General features: G+C 47.5%; 1 protein-coding gene across 7 annotated transcripts in view; it reads left to right on the forward strand.

Annotated features, from left to right (window-relative positions):
• Positions 1–19613, forward strand: part of LOC134565009 (ectodysplasin-A-like) — a 113942-nt gene that overhangs the window by 60285 nt on the left and 34044 nt on the right. For all 7 annotated transcript variants that reach the window (XM_063424365.1, XM_063424364.1, XM_063424366.1 and 4 more), the window contains exon 2: positions 5050–5155. In XM_063424365.1, coding sequence (XP_063280435.1) covers positions 5050–5155 — 106 coding nt within the window. The remainder of the gene's footprint in view (positions 1–5049; positions 5156–19613) is intronic.

Here is a 19613-nt window from a genome sequence, read left to right on the forward strand (position 1 = left end):
CAAAATTGCTACCTTCCTCCTGAGAGAGGTAAGCGAACTATCTCCACGCTTTTCTAAAGAAGGCTGGTCCTGCTGACCATGGAAAAAGATCAAGCCTGCCAAAAGACAGCAGGTTGGACGGCACGTGGCAAAGCTGGACTTTGATTTCCACAACAGACAGCCAGGCAGAGGTTCCAAAACACCTGGGGAACCAGCCTCTCCTCAGAGAGGACAGCTTGTGCCTTTTCTGACAAGAGCAGCTGGAATCCTTCACTGCCGACAGCTTCTCTTGCTCCCCCGACCTCTTCCGCTTCTATATGGGCGAGATCAAAGCGAGCGTCTGCAAGCTACCTCTCCTGGCTGGCAGAGACGGTGCTTCCTTGGCCTTTTCCTTCTCCTTTCTTCGTATCGCGGATGGCTGTGCAGTGGTTCCTGCTTTATCAGCCACTGCGACTGGTCTGTACCATGACTTTAAAAGATGCCAGCCCCAGCCCATCCCAGATACAGCTGGTCAGATTCCCAGACCCTGAGTGTGACACAACGATTCCTTCTTCCTCTGCATGGCCCAGCACCTGGCCTGTGGTTGGTGGGGACCGGAATCGAAACTTTTAATCCCCTCTGTATCCTTGTGTGAGTTTGGGGCAAAAAGTTCACCTTATGAGTGTTTTATGCTTTTAACTTTACCTGTGCTTGTTTTTATGATTGCCTGTGTGAGTGTAGGGCTTGTTTTTTCTTTGTTCCTCTGTGTTTTAACTGGGTTTTTTTTTTTTCCCCTTGCGGGGGGGGGGGGGTGCGGTGAGACAGAGGCCGTGGCGGCACCGATTCGATCTCTCTGCCTTCTCTCTCTCTCTGTCTCTTGCCCTGCCCAGCCCCCTCTTTCTCCCCGCGATGGCGGTGAGACGGGGTCGGACCCTCCCCCCCCACTCCTTCTTCTGTTTTATCTATGCACAATTCTCTCCCCACCCCCGTGGTTTTGCGGGCATGGTGGGAGAGGGGAGAGCTCTCCAGCACTGCCAGCTGCTGCGATCTCTCTCTCTCTCTTGCTTTTTCTGTACTCGGTTTTCCCCCCTCCCCGCGGGCATGCGGGCCAGGGGGGCGCGCAGGTCTCTTCCCTGCGCGGTGCCACTGAGACGTGCGGCTTGGAGCGGCTTTGCCGCTTCATTCCCTCCCTTCCCCCCAGGGCAGTGAAGGGGGGCCACCAGCTCTCCACTTGAGATGGGTGGTGGCAGCGGGGCAGCGGCAGGCTGAGCCCTGCCGAGCCCGCTCGGTTGTCCCTTCCTCGCTTCCCCCTCTGTGTGCAGTGGCAGTGCCCCTTTCTCTGCCTCCGCGGCACACACTTTGTGACAGCCGCCGCTGTTTTCATTTTTCTTCCTGCGTGAATTCATGCAGGAAGCCGTAAAAGGAACTGCCAGGGAGATCTTGCTCCTTTTCCCCCTTCCCCCCCTGCCATGAGCAGCAGGGTTCGCTCCTCCCCTCCTTCCCTGCGTGATAAGCGGCGTTGCGAATAGGGCATGAGGCGGCGTTTGCCACTTCTAGACAGCTTATTATGCTATGGGAGGTGCTTCACTTGAAATTTAAGTTATAGTGGTTTTTTTACAGAGAAATGGAGGCCACGTTTGTTTGGATTTCCCCCTCCCCTGCAGAGCTGCAGCCATGCGGGGGGGGGAGGGGGGGGGGCCCTGGGGCCCCTGAAGCCCCAAAGCCCCACTCAGGGCAGGGGCAAATAGCTCCACCGCCTTTTAGCCAAGCGAAAGCTTTTCCTTTTAGAGGGACAGTTGATTTTTTGTTTGGGTTTTTCCCTCCCACCCTCCCTCAAAAATTTTCTTCTCAAGGCATCTCCAGTGAATAGAATTGGAGCTTTAAATGCCTGTTCATAATAGAAGAAAAATGAAAAGAAAAAACAAAAAACAAATGAGCAACCATTGTTGCCTTTTGCAGATAACACAAGTATTATTAATAATTCTATATTATAACTATCAGTTATGAGTTTTAAGTGTTATCTCAGTTTTTAAGTTATTTGTTGATGATATATTGATTATATAATGTGAATTCACTGATATGATAAAGTTATTATCACAGTTCTTTAGCCGGCTGCTTCTTCTTCTTCTTCTCATGTACTTTGCTATTTGTCTATAATTGCCTGTAAGACACGTGTCACCCAAGAATTTTTCCTTGCTTTCTAGCTGTCTATGCTAGTTTTGGATTCATGATTTTCTAAATATTTTCAGATTTCTGGACAAGGTTATCTGAGTTTGTAAGAATGCCTCCTCCGTCCTGACGGTTTGGGATGCAGTTCCAGTCCTGGTCACAGACCATCTCAAGAGCCTGCCGAGCTCAGAGCATCTCTACCCTGACATATTTAGGAGGTGTCAATTACCATATTAGTTTCTTATTATAAGATTATTTAGAAGCTTGTTTTTAAAATTGGTGTAAGGGATTCCTGTACAGTTAGAGCTTGGCACTGGACATGCCTGGGCTCTGGCTGAATGGGAATTGCCTGTCAGCCCAGATGTTTTAGCAAAAATTACATATGAGTTATTTGACTCAGCAATTTGACCTTTAAATATAATAGCTGAATTGATCTTTGGAGTCAACCTGAGGCTCTCACCCGGGAGGGAGTTACAGGTCATCACTAGAAAAGAAGCACTTCAGCTTTTGCAGTTCCTGGGCTGATCAAAATTATTATCAAAAAGATAACATGCAACAATGTAACATTTATGTTATGAACCTGAAGAAAAAGTAATTATGAAACCTGGATGTTGAATTTAGACAATAGAGTCAGACAAGTTCTCAGTTTAGGGCAGTGGAGCCTGACAAGTTTGTTAACTTAAGAAGATGTGCCTGTGTTTTATCATTAGCAGGTTCAGCAGTCGTGTTACCCATCACCTGTCGCGGTGCCTTTAAGAGAACTCAGTCTCTCTGCCTGCCTGGCTAGCTCAGACACCGCAGCAGGCTAAAGGGTACAGCTAGGCAAGTCATGCAAGCCTGCTGATCCCTGGGAGTTCTTGTCCTGAGAGGCTGTGTGAGGCGGTGGAGAATGCTGACAACGATGGAGAAGAAGAAGGGAGGAGCCAGTCCGATAAAAATGACAGATTTATTTGGGGGTCCCACGGGACCTCCTTACCACCTGCCGGATGCTCAAACTGCCCCCGAGGCTCTTCTGACCTGCCGTTTTATACAGCAGTGAAATGGGGTGTGGTAAGGAGGTTACAACCAATGGGTTTCAACTAAAGAGGTGGTACGAACATGGGGTGACATAACCGAAACCAATCAGGGACAACAGGGAGGGGTTTACACAGACTATGAGAAAAGATTGACAAATAACTGAATAGCTATATGACTTTGGGGAACTGCAGGATAATACTAACAGGGGAAAAATGGGGTACAAGGAACATACCATTGTACAATCAACCTGCACAAACCTAACAAACTTATTATGAACTTCATTCCACACCACCACAATCACCCTTGAGGAGTGAAAAGGGACATTGCATAGCCTTTCTGGCTATCACATAGACTGCAACGAGATGACCATGTGCTTGGAAGTTATGGAGGCAACAAAAGTCCTCCATCCGCAGCATGGTCCAGTTTTCATCGATCTTCTTTGAGTCACTCCCTGCTCCAGACTTCAAGAAGACATCCAGTGATGCTAAGGATCAACATCTTGTCTCAATGGACTTCTCCTTTTCATGTGTTTTAATTTTATCGTAGATGTTGTTTCATTTAATTTTCCTACATAGACATAGTTGTATTTTAGGTAATATTTCACGTGCCTTCAGGGTATGTTTTGTAGTTATTAAGGGCTGTTATTTCACTTTGTGGTTTTTGCCTTTGTGGTGATTGGGGTCATGTAGATTTTTTTTGGAGTCAGATATCTTTTTACTGATATTTTTATTAATTTTATTATTCTTATTTTTTTTCTAGGTGACATCCTACAGATATCATGGGGCAATTGAGTGAATGATGGTCCAATCCTGCACATCCTGCAATGGGTCTTTGCCCCATCAGGATCACATGCTTTTGGATCAAAAAAAAGAAAAAAAAAAGGGTCAACTCAGGTTGTCCAAATAATTGGAAAAATAAACCAGTTTGCTGTTGCAGGTGTTGATGCAAGGACCACCATTTTTTTGCTAAAAGGCAGGAAAAGCCCTTGTTATCTGAAAGGATGATTCCTAGAGGGATGGATCTTGACGAATTAGACTGCCATTTTTGAGCAGGCTAATGATATTTTGTTTTTTCTGTATTAGAACTAGTAAATAGCTAAGATTGACGCTGGTGCATGGACATGGTTGTGAAGGGTCAACACCAAATGCCAGAGAACTTCCCTGACCATTTAAGTCCGTGCCCAATGGAAGTTCTATTTAGTGATTGGTTGATTACTAAAGGGACTTCTGGTGTCATGTTTGTCTTTTTTCTCTTGCAAGGGCCCTGCAGGAGAGGACACAGACACAGATGCTGCCCTCAGCAAAAACTAAAAGGGGGAGATGTGGGGCTGACATTGGTCTGAATTTGGGCTTCAGGCTCTGCCAGTGTCTGTGTGAAAGGCAAGTGAGCAACTTTCTCATGTTAGCCTGAGAAATCTTAAGGAGGAATTCAAACAAACCTTGGGAACTGAGAAACCATCCGCAGGTGATGTTTTTTCCAGCATGTTTACTGGCAAAAGAAATGTTTACAAAAGGGTGTAGATGCTGAATAACCAATCATGTTCTTTGTACCGAACTACTCTATAAAAGTAGAATTTAGAAGAATAAAGTTTGCTCTCATCTTTACCATCATGGAGAGTCATGTTGTTATTTCTGTGCTGTCCGAAAATCATAACAACAGTCCCCCATCCCTAGAGGAAGGACTCTCCATGCCAAAACCCCTGAGGTGGAGTTTTCCCAAGTCCTAAACTGTCTTCAAGGGGACATATCTCCTTGGGATGAGCTGCGTTCCGTGAGCAGCCATCTCGCGTCCTCCTCGTCTCTCCCACTCATCCCTGATGGAAAGGATTTGGCATTTAGGCTCCGGTCTCTCAGCTTGGCTGAACCAGCCTTGCAAAGATGCCTAAATTTGTCCCTCTTCTTACAGCTGGCCTTGCTGAACTTCTTTCACCCTGAGGAGAAGCTGCACGTTGGAGAAGAAGGGAGACACATCCGTCGGAATAAAAGGAGTAAAGGCAGCGAAGGGCCCGATGGTGAGTCCTGCTCAGTTTCTTCCCGATTTTGATTCCCTCCTAGATGAGGAATTCCAGGAGTTCTGATTTCTGCAACTATAGGTCTTGTGTGAATTAATGCTGCTTAGGAATTCCATCCTTGACTTCTCGAACTGTGCTTGTTTAAGGCTTTGATTTGTACTTGTTTGTCTTATTTGTTGTCCTGCACACCTGGCTTTGCTTAAAATCATCAAGGAGCTTTTCACAATCCAACAAACAGCTGGGAACATCTGCATCCCAAACTGGTGACTGCTCTAAGGGGGGTTTGCGTTGCTGTGGAGTCTGAGGTGGGGTCAAAGCCTGTATGAAGGGAAGGCAAAGTTCTACAAAGCTTGAATTAAAAGAGCAGAAAGGTTCCTGATTTCTTTGTGAGGAATTTGATTTCTAGTCCTGACTTTTCATGATTGTCATGACACAAAGACAGGAGCATGAACTCCTGGAAGAGCTCCTGTGCTTCCCTACTGCAGGAAAGCACAGAACCCCTTTTATAGGAGAGGAGAAAGGACTGGATGCCAGGGAAAGCAGGGACAGGACTGATGGAATCATGGTTATGTGCCTGGCTAAGCCTGAGTCCTAACTCTGTTATCATTGTTAGTTTTCCAGTCCATCTCCATGAGTTTCCCATCTCCCCTGAAACCTTTGCAGTTTCACAGTGGAGAAGCATTTCCCTGTGACTCTGCTCCAAGAAAGAGCTTGGTGAAACTCCCTGGATTCCTCTTCCCTGGAATGCTGACAAGTCTGATGCATTTGGTATAGACTCCCTGAGTGATTCCAACCCAGTGTGGGCCATCAATTTTGGAGCTGGTGTCACTCTGGTGCTCAGATGGCTCAGGCAGCATCCCACTCCTTTTCCCAGTCTCCTTGAAATCTATCCCAGTGTCTTCACCAGTTGCTTGTGTAGTAGCAAGTTCCCACTGGAGGCGAGCGGTGTTGATGGAGTGCTGCTGGCAGATGTTGTTAGGGATTAACTTCATCCCTCAGGCTGCCTCTGCCTTGCCAGATGTGCAGAGAGCTGCTGAGGAGAGATAGAGACCCTGAAGGTTGATGTCTACTAGGGTTTTGCCCATCACCCTTGTGCCCAGTTGTTGGGGGTTAGATTTGTTTCTTTTTTACTTATAGAATTTTTCCCCATAAGTTGCTAGGAGATTAATTACTGGGTGCTTGTGGGTACTTGACCAAAATAAAGTGGCCAAAGGAGAGGGTAGCACTGGGCTACACCTTTTGGCTTTGGGTCTCTGGGAGTTTTCTCTCAGAGAGGGGAGATAACGTGAGTTTTGGGGACAGGTAAAGGACAGGGCTGGGGGCAGCTTTGATCTCTTGTTCTCAGCATTGGAGAGAGAACGGCCAGGATGCTGCTTGCTGCGGGAGGAGTTCACTGTCATCACTCTGTCCCATCCTGGGAAATCTACAATCATATGCTTGTGTGCCCAGGAATTCTGAGCTCGCCTCCTCCTGCCCTGCTGGGCTGGCCCTGCCCCACCACCGCTGCTTCTTTGGCACTGCTTTGAGGCTTTCTGCTACTCTGTAGCCCCGCACTGCCCCTGCTCTTCTGGGACATCCCTGCCGTTCCAGCTACCATTGCGGAGCTTCTGATCTCATCCACCAGCCCGTGATTTTCCACCGTTCCAGCTTGGTCTCTTGGAGTCCTGCAGGGGCACTGAGATCAAACTGCCCCGGGCTTTGTGAAACAAAGCCCCTCGAGGTTCCTGGTTCTGTTTATTATTAATGCTGCAGTTGTTGTTTATTTGCTTTGTCATACATACTAGTAAAGAACTGTTATTCCTATCCCCATACCTCTGCCTGAAAGCCCCTTTAAATTTTCTAAATTATAATAATTTGGAAGGAGGGGATTTGAATTCCCCATCTCTAGGGAGGCCCTGCCCCTCCCTAGCAGAAACCTGTGTAATAAATGCCGAGCCAATTCCAAATTAATAAATGATTTTATTATTTTAGAAAAAATTAATTGGACTGAATTTTGGGTAAGCCAACAATCAAACAATCAGTGTCGAGTCCCGGGATCAGCAGTGGGTGAGCCTTAAGCTACGGCCTCTATCGCACCACATCTCCCCCTGTTCACGCTTTTGGTTCCGTGAGCCCAGTTTTTATACAGTTTCTTTAGCGGGACCGAGCATTACTCCATGCTTTCTTTGTCCCTTCAGTTCTCCTTCATATTCATGGGAGTTCATCCTTGCCACTTGGTCAGTTGAATCAGCTTTCCTTCATATTCATGGGGATTCATCTTTGCTGTTTGGTCCGTTGAATAGTCCTTCCGTGGGGAGATGAATATTAGGTATGACTTTTGGGCCTTGCGTATTGAAATGCGTGCCCCTGGTGGTGGAGTACGGCCCATCTGGGTGGTAATGGTTGGGTCGTTCGCAGTCCCATCTCTGGCGAAGACCCATCTTCCTCAGACCCCCTCTCCTTTTCTCTTGTAAATTTGGTCCTTCCCCGGTTCCCAGCAAGGTCATTCCTGAATCTGTCTACCCCCCCTCCCAGCCTTGTATGATTTTACCGTTTATTTCAAAGGGCATAACTTGCTTTAAATTATACATGCATTAGAAACGCGAATAACCCAACATCATTTATCACACCTGTCTTTCAAACCGACACACCAGTGTTTTCCTTTCATGATTGGCATTCCTTTCCCGGCTTTCCCTGATGTTCCCTGGATGCTCAGAGTTGAGTCACTGCAGAAATGCAGAGCACTTCCACCACTTATCCAGTCCAGGGAGGGGAATGGAGCTGGGGAAGGTTCTGGAGCACCATGAGCAGCTGAGGGAGCTGGAGGGGCTCAGCCTGGAGAAAAGGAGGCTCAGGAGGGACCTTCGGGCTCTGTACAACTTCCTGACAGGAGAGGGCAGCTGCAGGGTGTCGGGCTCTGCTCCTAGGGAACAGACAAGAGGGACAAGAGGGAATGGTTTCTAGCTGTTGCAGGGGAGGGCCATGTTGGGCATCAGGAGGAATTTCTTCATGGAAAGGGTGGTCAGGCATTGGAAGGGGCTGCCCAGGGAGGTTTGGAGTGACCATCCCTGGAGGTGTCTAAGGAACACCCAGGCATGGCACTCAGTGCTCTGGGCTGGGATCAGTCACAGGTTGGACTTGATGGTCTCTGAGGCTTTTTCCAGCCTCACTGATCCTGTGATTCTTACCTGTGTCTTTTTGAAAATTAGGGATTTTGACCCCACAGGTGGTGGAGATGGGAAAAGCTGCCAGAGTGACAGGTTGTGTCCCTCTGGCTTTGGCAAGTGGTTGCCTTGTGTTTACCTGTGGTGGTTTTAGAGCTGCATTTAACACGTGGAAGCTGTCAGGGCAGGGCTTGACCTTTTAACAACCATAAAATCAAGAAACTAACAGAGCCACAGCCTTGGGGAACTCAGGCTGTTTGTTTTAGACCTTCGTGAAGGAATCTTGCTGTCAGAGCAGGGCAATGAATCATTAAATTAATAAATAAAATCATGTCATTGTCCTGAAAACACCGTTTTCTTCATGAGTTTCACAGAGGAAAAGTTGATCAAATCTTTACTCTCCGAAGAGCCTCCTGAAAATAAAAGTGGCTGAATGATAAATTCCCAGAAGGAAGGAGATGTGCTTTCCACTTGAGGCCTCGCTAATATTTGTCTGGAATTAATTTTATGAACTTTCAAGTGCTTTTACACATGCAGGGAAAGACCAAAGTGATATGAGTGTGGAGGCTGGGGCTGAAGGGAGGCTGCTCCGACCCTTCCCATCTCTTCCAGTCCTTCTCAGCCTGGTACCAACAACGGGCTGGCTTTGATGATTTATAAACATCAGGGAGAACATGGTTCCTTTCCCAAGAGCTTTTTCTTTTTGTAGAATTTGCTTTCAAGCCTTTTGCTGTGAAAGAGGTGATTTTGAGATAGGGCAGAGCTGGTTCTGTGCAGCCAGGGGAGGGTGATGGCCCTGGCTGTGCTCAGAGCACAGAGCCACAGGGATGGGACATAGGAGCACCAAAGCTGCTTTGGTCCCTCTTTGTTAAAAAATCCACAGAAAATTGTGTGCAAAGCCATCAGTTGGATCCTGTCAATCCACAACAGGACTCTGGAATTTCAGGAACTCTTCCTTGGAGGACTGGTTTCAGCCTTCTGACCCCTGACATGTTTTATAATTGGGTTTGCTTAATTTTGGGTTGTGGCCCTGCACCCATAGTGCCCTGGGGCCACTTAAAGCAACTGAGGTCGTGTCCTGGCCAAGGTCCCTCTCCTTGTCCCTGCATCCCTCCAGCCCTGGGGCATCCCACGGGTTCACTGGGGGCTGGTGCCTGTCCCAGTCCTGGAATGGTCATCTTGAAGTTACTTTCCAGTCCATGCTACCAGACTCAACTTTTGCACAGCTTTAAAAACTGCCACCAGTTTTCCCAGCTTCTCAAGGCCCAGGATTATCCCTTTCCACTCTATTTTTCCTGCCTCTTTTCTCCTCAGTGTTCCCATCTCCACCTGTCACTTCATTTCCTTTAATTTTCTAAACCCTGCCCCTCTCCAGTGCCTCTTCCCTATTTTCTCCTTTCCCCCTCCTTCCCTTTTGCCCTGGTGTATTTAATGCTGCTGTGGAACCACCACTGCTCCCAGATGAACAAATAATTCTGGAGCTGCTAATTAGCAACAGTTGTGCTAAAAGGAATCATCAAGGATATTAAATTAGTCCACTTTTAAATAAACTGGGTATGAAATGTTGGATCTCTATTCCCAGAGTGCCAGTAAAAATGCTGCTGGCTCTTTGCTAACAAAGCCAAAATCTGGGAGTAGCATGGTTGTAACTCCAGAGACAATTCCATGCTCTGGAGGTTATAAATAATGACAGAGCATTTACAAAGCAGATGTCAATAGGACTCTTTAAAAAACATTGTTTTAAACATATAAAATAGTTTATTTTTCTTCTACTTTCATCTCTGTTCCCAGTTAGATCCCTGCCGGGCTGCTTTCCTGGTTTCTGGGGTTTTTTGCATTTTGGGTTTGGGGTTGTTGGTTTGTGGGTTTTTTTGTTGTTGTTGTTTTTGTTTTGTTTTGTTTTTCCCCTCCTAGATTTTTTTCATATTGAGCTTGGTAAGAAACATCAGAGATTGTTCTCCAGGCTTTGATTAGGAGCATGCCAGCTGGGAAGAGGCTGAGCAGATGGCTGGCCTTAAGCTGACAACCATTTGGTTCCTACTCCTTTGGCAATTCTTCCTGCCAAGTCCTGGAGGAGAACTCCGGTGCTGCAAATGGCTTTTGGTTGAAAGGAAAATGAAATTCTGGGGGATTTAAAGCTATTCCCCATCTCTGCTCCTACCTGGAACTTTGGAAGTGATGTTCCAGCTACGTGGGTCCAGTTTCACCCTCTTAGGATTGCTTGGTGGTTTTGGGGTGATTTCAGTGTGGTTTTAAGATGGTTTTAGAGTAGGTTTTGAATAGATTTAGAATAGGTTTAGAATGGTCTTAGAGTGGTTTTAGGGTGGGTTTTGGATGGTTTAGCAGGTAGTGGATGCCAGAGCCTGGCTTTTAGAGTGGTTTTAGGGTAATTTTAGGATGGTTTACAGTGAATTTAGGGTAGAATTTGGATGTTTTCTGGATGGTTTAGCAGGTAGCTGGTGCCAGAGCCTGGCTTTAAGATGGATTTAGGATGGGGTTTGGATAGTTTATCAGGTAGCTGATGCCAGCCTGGCTCTTAGGGTGGGTTTAGGATGAATTTTGGATGTTTTTGGAATGTTTTACCAGGTAGCTGATGGCAGCCTGGCTTTTAGGGCAGATTTAGGATGGATTTGGGACGTTTTTGGGATGGTTTGGAAGGTAACTGATGCCAGCCTGGCTGGGGGTGCCTGGGTCCCCCTGGGCAGCCCTCAGTCCCACAGGTGCTCTGTACCAGCCATCCCCCTTTCCCGACCTGGCAGCACTGATGATGCAATAGGACTCTTTTTCCGTGTTTTTTTTTTAATATCCAGCTCACAATAGCAACTTTTCCTGCCGGCTTCCTCTCCTGTGGAAAGGGCAGGTTCATCCCTCTGCCTCCAAAACAATGGGTGCCTTTGTGTTGGCCCCATGCAATTCCCAAAGCCCTGGCATTCCCAGAAACACAGATGGATGCAGGGCGATAGAGCCTTATTGCGCTCTGAAACCATGGTGATGAGCACGCAGTAAATACTGGACATCTTCTGGATCCTGGAGCATGGGACATGCTCCTAGAAGGAAAGGCTCACCACAGAGTGCGTGTTCTTACTGATTTCCCCCAGAATTTCTCTGTGATTTCCCCCTAAATGGAAGAAATTTGGAATAATATAATGTTTTAATCTTTGGGGATAAACTCATCCCTTTCCTGGGATGCTGCTGTCAGTATTTGTTATTACTGTGATAAAATTAATGCTGCTGCTTATTTACATGTCCCTATCTCCATGTTATTCCCAGGCTTATGATAACAGGGATCTGTTTAAGGTCTTGTCCCTAAAAACCCAGAGTGGTGTTTAGGTGCTGGTTCCAGCTCTGTTCCAGCCCTGCCACTGGTTGTGCAGAGAAACTGTGGATGTTCCTGGAAGTGTCCAAGGCCAGGGTGGACAGACCTTGGAACAACCTGGGATAGTGGAAGTTGTCCCTGCGCATGGCAGGGGATGGAATGGGAAGAGCTTCAAGGTCCCTTTCAACCAAAGCAGTTTATGATTTCATGATTCTCTAACAGCTGAAGTCCAGAATTCCTCACTGAGCTCTACTATGTTTCTGTCCCAGTTGGATGTTAAACAGGAAAAGCTGGGAGAGGCCCAAGCCTAGTTCTGTGGTGTCCAGGGTGAGGAATTGTCCCATCTCACAGGGATCACAGTGGAATGATGGTCGGTGTGACCTGACCCATCTACAACCTGCCTTTGCCCCCTGGCTTCTTCAGCAGCCTTTCCAGTTGACATCTGGATTGTTCCAGAAGGAACCCAGCTTCATTATTTGAAAGTTTACAAAGCTGTGATGAGGTGCTGATGATCTGGTCCATCCCTGGAGCTGCTCTGGGGTAATTTGTTCTTCCCCGGTTGGGATGAGGCCGTGGGGTGGCCACTGGGAGATTTGGAGCTGCTGAGGATGAGAAGGAATTCTCTGGTCATTGTCACCTTGGTGGCACTTTCAGACACTTGCCCTGACTGCACTTGTGGTTGGATTCTGAGCTCCCAGGAGCTGTGCTCAAACTTGACCAGAGCTCAGTTCCTTTTCCAGATGCACTTTGAGCAGCGAGCTACATTATTGGAAGTGACTGGTGATTCCATCTGAATTCCACTCCTGAGACCTGGGGCTTTTCAGAATGCCTCGGATCAAACACTAAGCTTCAGGAACCTCACAGAGTTCCTTGTGTTACAAAACAAGGCCAGCACTAATGAGAGGAGAACAGATGTTCCAGAGGGGCAGGAATGTGGCCGCAGCTGAGCCATGAGTGCAGCTGAGCTACACTGAGCGCTGGAAATGCTGGACTCCTCTGGAAGCTGCTGCTCCCTTCCCGCAGCATGAGAGGCTCCATTGTCTCCCTGCTGGTGGATTTGCAGCTGAGCTTTGATTTTGGTGAATAAACCCTCAGCCAGAGAGTTTCTGCAGGCTCAGCATGTGCTCCAGGCCCATCTGGTTGCTCCAAGTGGAGGAATTGTTGTGGAACTGGATCAGATCCACCTTCCCCACCTGAGACCCCCTCAGGTCCTGCCCCTGCCACCACAGGTATCCTCCTTCTGCAGTTTTTGGGATGAATAAGCTTGTTTTTTGGTCTGGGGGGGTCATGGCAGGGCTGAGGGGATCTCATAATCCATACAAATATCTCCAAAGGGTGTCAGAGGATGGTGCCAGGCTCCAGGACAAGGGACAATGCCCATAAACTACAACACAAGGAGTTCCACCTAAACATGAGTGTCCTAGGGTGACTTTATGATGCGTGTATCCCCAATTATCTGTTCTGTTTGTGCTGTATATTGAGTTCTGTGCCTTTAAGACTGGCTCTGAGAGCAAAGCAGAGAAAGAAGAAGCGCCAAGTTTGTTTTGAAAACAAACACATTCCTCTCTCCGGACTGTGTTCATCTGAAGCACAGACTGGCACCTGTGACAGAAATCTTTTTTTTTTGCTTTTTAGTTAGTTTTAGCTAGCTAGGGCAGAGAAGTTCCCTAGACTGTTTTTTTTCCTTTTTCTTGGGACTCTTTGAATCTGCTCCGGACTGAAAACCCCAGAGAAGCACCAAGGGCTCGCACCTGCGGCCCACCGGGCCTGGACCTCCAGAGAGACTGAGACTGATAAAAACTGAGTGAGCTGAGCCACTCACAGCAAGGATTTTCTCAAGTTTACCATCTCTGTTCGGAGCAGTGAGAGGTTTTATTGTTTCATATTATTCATTCTTTATGCTTGTGGGCATTTTATTGTTAAATAAATAGGTTTTTTCCACTTTTCTCCAAGGAAGTTCTTTTCCCAGACTGGCTGGGGGGAGGGGCCTTTTGGGTTTGCTTTCCAGAGGGACCCTATTCAGAGGTTTCCTCCCAGATTTGCCCTAAACCAGGACAATGAGGAAGAACTTCTTTCCATGGAGGGGGCAGAGCCCTGGAACAGCTTCCCAGGGAGGGTATGCAGTCTCCCTCTCTGGAGACATCTCAAACCCACATGGACACGTTCCTGTGTCACCTGCTCCAAAGGGTGACCCTGCCTAGGACTGGATGATCTCCAGAGGTTCCTTCCAACTATTCTGGGATTCTGTGAAGAGCCAAACCTGGAGCTGCTGCTCTGATGGTGGTAGTTGTGATTGTCCTCACTGTGCCCTCTCTGGCCACTCACTGGCACCCTCTCAGCTGTCACAGAGCTGCTGCACCACCCCAGAGCTGCAGAGCTCCAGTGAGGAATTCCTTGGAGAAAAAGCTGTGAATGAGGTTGGGGTTGAATGTTTTTATGAGGGCTTTGTTGGCCATGATGTGTGGAGACATTGGAGTCATATCTGATCCCACAAATTCCAGCAGGATTTGGGGAAGTGCCTTAATTGCTTTCAATGGATAAATGCAAGGGTTGGCTGAGCCAGGCAGCATTCCCTGTGTCCCAGCTGCTGCAGGGACTTCACTTGATCTTCCCATGAGTGGTGGAGTCTCTCCTGGGTTTGCTTTTTCCCCACTTTTTTCCCTTCTTTTTCCCCCTTATCAAATTCATCCAATCCTCACAAGAGCAATGGGGTCTCTCTTGGGTTTCCTTCTTTTTCCCCCTTCTTCCCCTTTTTTTTTTACTCCTTTTCCCCTTTTTTTAGATTCATCCAGCTGTAAGTACGTGTGGATGCACACAGGTAGATCCTTGGATATAGACCCAGTGTTTTTCTATGTAATTAATCCATCAGTTCTCAGGAAGCTGCTCAATGCCATGGAGGTTTTTCATCCAGTTAGGCAGGATTATGGATGGGAGGAGGAAAAACACGTCAAGTTCTGCAGGGATGAGACAGTCAGAGAGGTTTCCTCCCACCTGCCTTTGATTCCTTATGGATAACCACGGGAAGAGCTCATTTCAAACATCCAACAAACAATTTGGGAGAGCCTCTTGTATTCCCACTTCGAACCTTGCTGCTGCCCCACTTGGGAATCATTTCTGCTGGAATTCATGACATATGTTTGTTGTTTGTCTTAGTGGGATTGAAAGGAACAGGGCATATGCCTTTATTATTATTCAGCTCTTTATTAAAGTGATCAGCTCATTATTAAAGTCATCAGCAGGATTTCAGAGTCTGATCGGAGCTTTCCACGCTGCTGCAGCCATCCGAAGGAGCAGGTGCTGTCCCAGTTCATCATTCCACTGCAAACAGTAGATGCCAAGTCCTTGTTCCCCATGGGAACAGCTAGAAGTTCTCTCTGGTAAACCATTAGCAAGCAGGGCAGTGAGCAGTCTGCCACTGGCATGCAAAGTCAGCTCTTTGCCCTCAGGGAAAAACTTCGAGAGTTTCCCATTGTCTGAATCAGTCAGCTCAGCTGGCCAGTTCCCATTCCATTCAGGCTCTTCACAGGTCATGGCGAATCTTCAAACCAGGCCAGGGGGTGCATCCACCCTCCACTCGGCCAGGGCGCTATCCAGTTCTCTTCTGACGAATCCAGCTTCCTGTCCCGGGGTGCAGTTTCCCCAAAAAACCCTCCCAGGATCCACCGGGGCAGTTTTATTTGCATATACAAATGCATATGCATTTGTCCTGGTCACAGCAGAGGCACTCCCGCTGAAGGAGGTAGTTACAAAGAACAGTAACCAGGCAATCAAGGCCAGAGCCGCTCCTTTTCACTTTTTAATGAGGTAGGAAAGTGTTGCCAGGCAACTCCTCTTCAGGGCAGCTTTCCTCCCCACTCAAACTGGCTGAGATGTGGGGGTTAAACAGGAAAAACCCCCATTCCTCCAAAAGGCTGGCCGACGGCACAAACCGGGAGGAGGGGGTCCGCACTCCCAGAGCTCTCCCAACATGCCAATGCATGCTCCGTGTTCTCCCCCGGGGGGGACGGAGCTGTCCCACCACGGGGCTAGTACAGGGACAGCCCAGCCTTTTGTTTTTGACCGGGAAACTTGTTCATAACAGGATGCGACTGAAAATGTCAGAGTGTTTTGTGTTAGGCAACAACCAAATAAACAAAATAAAAACACAGCTGTAATGCTACACTTCAAATTGTTAGATTTAAATATGTGGGATTGATAAAGGAAGCAAGAGGGTGCAGTGGTGGATAGAAAATCAGCCTGGTGACTCCAGTCAGCAGCCAAAAAAAGCCTTGGGATCCTTGAATTAGAACTGGGAATGTTGTTTGTCACTTGGAATCCAACCGAAATGCCTGAAGGGAAACAAAAGGCACATCACATCCTCCTTCCAGAGCCAGCCAGAGGATGGAAAATGAAATACGATGGCCACAGGTTCTGGTGTGAACCCCAGGAACTTGGCTAGGACTGGTGATGTGGGAGCAGAGCTGAGGAGGGTGGAGATTTCTGTTTGATTGGCTTCTTGTGTTTCTGAGGAAGCAGTGCAAGAGGATTTTGCCAGCAACAGTGGCTCTGGAGTTAATTTGGAGCAGGATTTTGTCTTTGCTCATGACCACATTTGTGCTCTGGTGTTCTTGCACCTACTCAGAGACTGAAGCTGGTTCTTTAGAGCCTTCTGGTACCAGCAGCCTGTCCTTGTGCCTTGCCATTGATCCTACAGTGGATCTGGATGGGATGGAGGAGGTAAATCACCTTGGCTGTTCCTTGTGTCCTGTAAAGCCTTTGAAATTCCCATTGCAGTGAGCAAGGACATATCTGCCTTGTTCAAGGAAGTGAGGAAGGCTTATCAGCAGAGCTCTGTCTCTTGGAGAGCAGAGTTGAGGTTGTAGGGTGGAGAGAACCCCAGGAGGTGACTAGATCCAGCCTCTCCTCCTAAATGGGACCAGCACTGTGACAGAGGTGAAAACAGCAGAGGTGACAGACCTCTAAAGGACAGGTGCTGTTCCATCCTGCTTCTCCTACAATCCTGCACCTGTATTTTTCCTCATGCCAAAAACCCCTTAGGAAGGAGATACACAGGGCTGGTGGGGCTCTACCTGCCCCAGCACCTCCCTTCAGACAGCACCTGGTGCCCTTTGAGTCCCATCATCCTTCTGAAGGTGGAAAAACCTGTGGAATGCATGAGCACAACTAATTCAACCTGCTCCTTTTGTCCTTTCCAGCTGGGGGGTTGCTCCCCCCAGCACCTTTACCTGGAGCAAAAATCAGGTTGATAAGTAGTTGTTCCTTAGATGTCTACTGTTTGCACTTTGGTTCTGATCATCTGCAGTAATCAGATTTTTTTTCCCTTGAATACGATTAAAGATCAAGGTAAACTTCATCACAACCTACTGCCACTATTGGCATTATCAGTAAATTTAACTGTCCTTAGGAGCTTCACCAAATGATTTCCCAAGGAGTCCTGGGTTTTGTCAAGCCAAGCAAAAATGTCTGAGTAATGGCAGGAGAAAAAAAAGTTTCTCAACAGATAAAAAAACCTCTTCCTGATGAGATCTTACATAGTCTGAAGCTGTTAGTGAAGAGAGATTGTGTCTCTCTGGCATCTCGTGTCTCTCCAGGGATTCCAGGGATGAGCTGTGACTTCCCTCCATTTGTTTTCAGCCCAATGAGCTTGAGCTGGGGGCTGGTGTTTGGGATCAGAGGAATGGGGAGGGAACAGGCTACTGATCCATGGAGCTCCTGGAGCAGCATCTGCCCATCTGGATGTCACATAGATGGAGGTTTGTCCTTTGGTGGAATGCGAGGAGAGGAGCAGGGAGGCAGCAAAGGCCACTCTCATCCCTAAGTCACCTCATGAGAGATGATTCCCAGCCCTTGGTGCCAGGGCACGAGCTCTTCTCACATCCTGTGGCCAAGCAGCCTCAGGAGTAACCTCAGTGCAGGACACTTCCCCTGGAGACACATGAAAAGTCCATCAAAGAGTTGAATAATTGCCTCAAAAATTGGATGGAGCCAAGGGAGTGCCTCAGAAGTGTCCAAAATGAGCTACAAACTGTCCTTGAGCTCCCAGGCTGGAGGAGACCAGCTTTGGGCTGGGGCAGTCCAGCACAGGGCTGGGGAGGTCACGAGTGTCACTGTCCCCAAGCCATTTCTGGGGACTCAGCAGCCTCTCACTCCACAATGAGACAGGGCAACACAAAGCAAATACTGAAATTCAGGGCTTGTGTTGTGCAGATGGAGAAGGCTGGGATGCCCCTCTGGTGACTGGGAATGGCACAGGACCAAGATCTCACTGGATGAAGGACAGGGAAGGAACACTGGTTTGTGGGGTGCTGTTGTGGAGCATCTTGATTTAAGATGTAATCAGGCAAAGACCATTAAGGGTGGCTATGTTCACACGTGAATTTTAAGGAGTTTTAAAACAAGGTTGAAACAAAAGCAGGGAGAGAAGACAAAGTGGTGGCTGAGGAAAGCTGGAATGCCCTGGGCTCTGCCCTATGGACTCAGACATCCCACAGTGCTGTTTCATCCTTCCCCTTCTTTGTGTCATGAATTCCCTTCCCATTCCTTTACAAAACATATTCTCTCTGTATTCAGATGTGTTGAAATTAGTTCTAGTTCACACCCCTGGCTTGGGTTCCTGTAAGTGTGGGCAGCACTTTTCTTCCACTCTCAGCAGAAGATCCCCCTTCCTCATCAAAAAGCCACCCTAGGAAGATGTGCCAGAATTCTGGAGTAGCACAGGATATGATTTACTTCTGGGATGTTTTCCTAGATTTATCATTTATCATATTATCTGAATATTCTGGAATAATAATCCCAAAGCTGCTCTTCAGCAGACCCATTGCTTTGTCTCTGGAGTTGGTAAAGAAGCACTTTCCTTTTCAGGGAAAAGGGAAAATATTCCTCTTGTTTCAGTGATTGTATCACTGACTGGTAGTTCAGTAGGGTCCAAGAAGTTTTCATCTGGGTAAACCAAATTTCCTGAAAATGTTTAAAACATTGGTTCCAAACCTTCTCCAAAACCACATGTTCTAGATTAGGCATGTGTTGGGAGCTAACATCCCTCTTTCCCCAATCCACTGGAATCTGGCATTAATAACTCCACACTTAAAAATATTTGAACAGCTTTACATTTCTTCTGCCTATGGGAATGAAGTGAATGTCACTGCACTTGTGCTGGAAAGGCAACTGCCAAGTTCTGGAGGTTTCTTGTTCATTAGGAAAACTGACATCCCGAATGGCAGGAGGTTCATCATCACCTGGAATCTCAGGGAACACCCAAGCTGCTCTTTCCACCTTTGGTATTGGTCAAATAGGGATAGAGGGGTTTGTTGTGGGTAGAACTTACCCCAGAGCCCTTGAGGTCAGAAAAGCCCTCCAAGATCATCCAGTCCAAGCTGTGACTGATCCCCACCTTGTCACCAACCGAAAGCACTGAGTGCCACATCCAGTCCTCCCTTGGACATCTCCAGGGGTGGGGACTCCACCACTTCCAGTGTTTGAAAGGACCTACAAGAAAGCCAGAGGGGACTCCTCATGAGGAATGGTAGTGACAGGAGAAGGAGAAATGGGTGCAAACTGAAAGAGGGGCAATTTAGGTTGGACATATGGAAGGAATTCTTTTTAGTGAGGGGCCAGAATGGATTTCTCAGTGAAGATGTGGCTGCCCCTGGATCCCTGGAAGTGTCCAAGGCCAGGTTGGACAGGGCTTGGAGCAACTTGGGCTAGTGGCAGATGTCCCTGCCCATGCCAGGGGGTAGGACTGCATGAGCATTAAGGTCCCTTCCAACCCAAACTATTCCATGATTCTGTGACTTAATGATTTAATGTTTATTTTATGAAAGAGTGAGAAGTGATGTGGTGTTTCTGGATGATGCTGACCTCTCTTTAATCACCAGGATTTCATCTCTAATCTGTAACCTGGGATGAGGATAATTCCTCAGTACCTCCATCCTCCCATCTCCCAGGGTGGAGGGGAGATGGAAACATGGAGGTCCCTCAGTTGAATTATCTGGTCTTACAT

Source organism: Prinia subflava (genome assembly GCF_021018805.1).
Source record: "Prinia subflava isolate CZ2003 ecotype Zambia chromosome W unlocalized genomic scaffold, Cam_Psub_1.2 scaffold_31_NEW, whole genome shotgun sequence".
NCBI classification, from domain to species: Eukaryota; Metazoa; Chordata; class Aves; order Passeriformes; family Cisticolidae; genus Prinia; species Prinia subflava.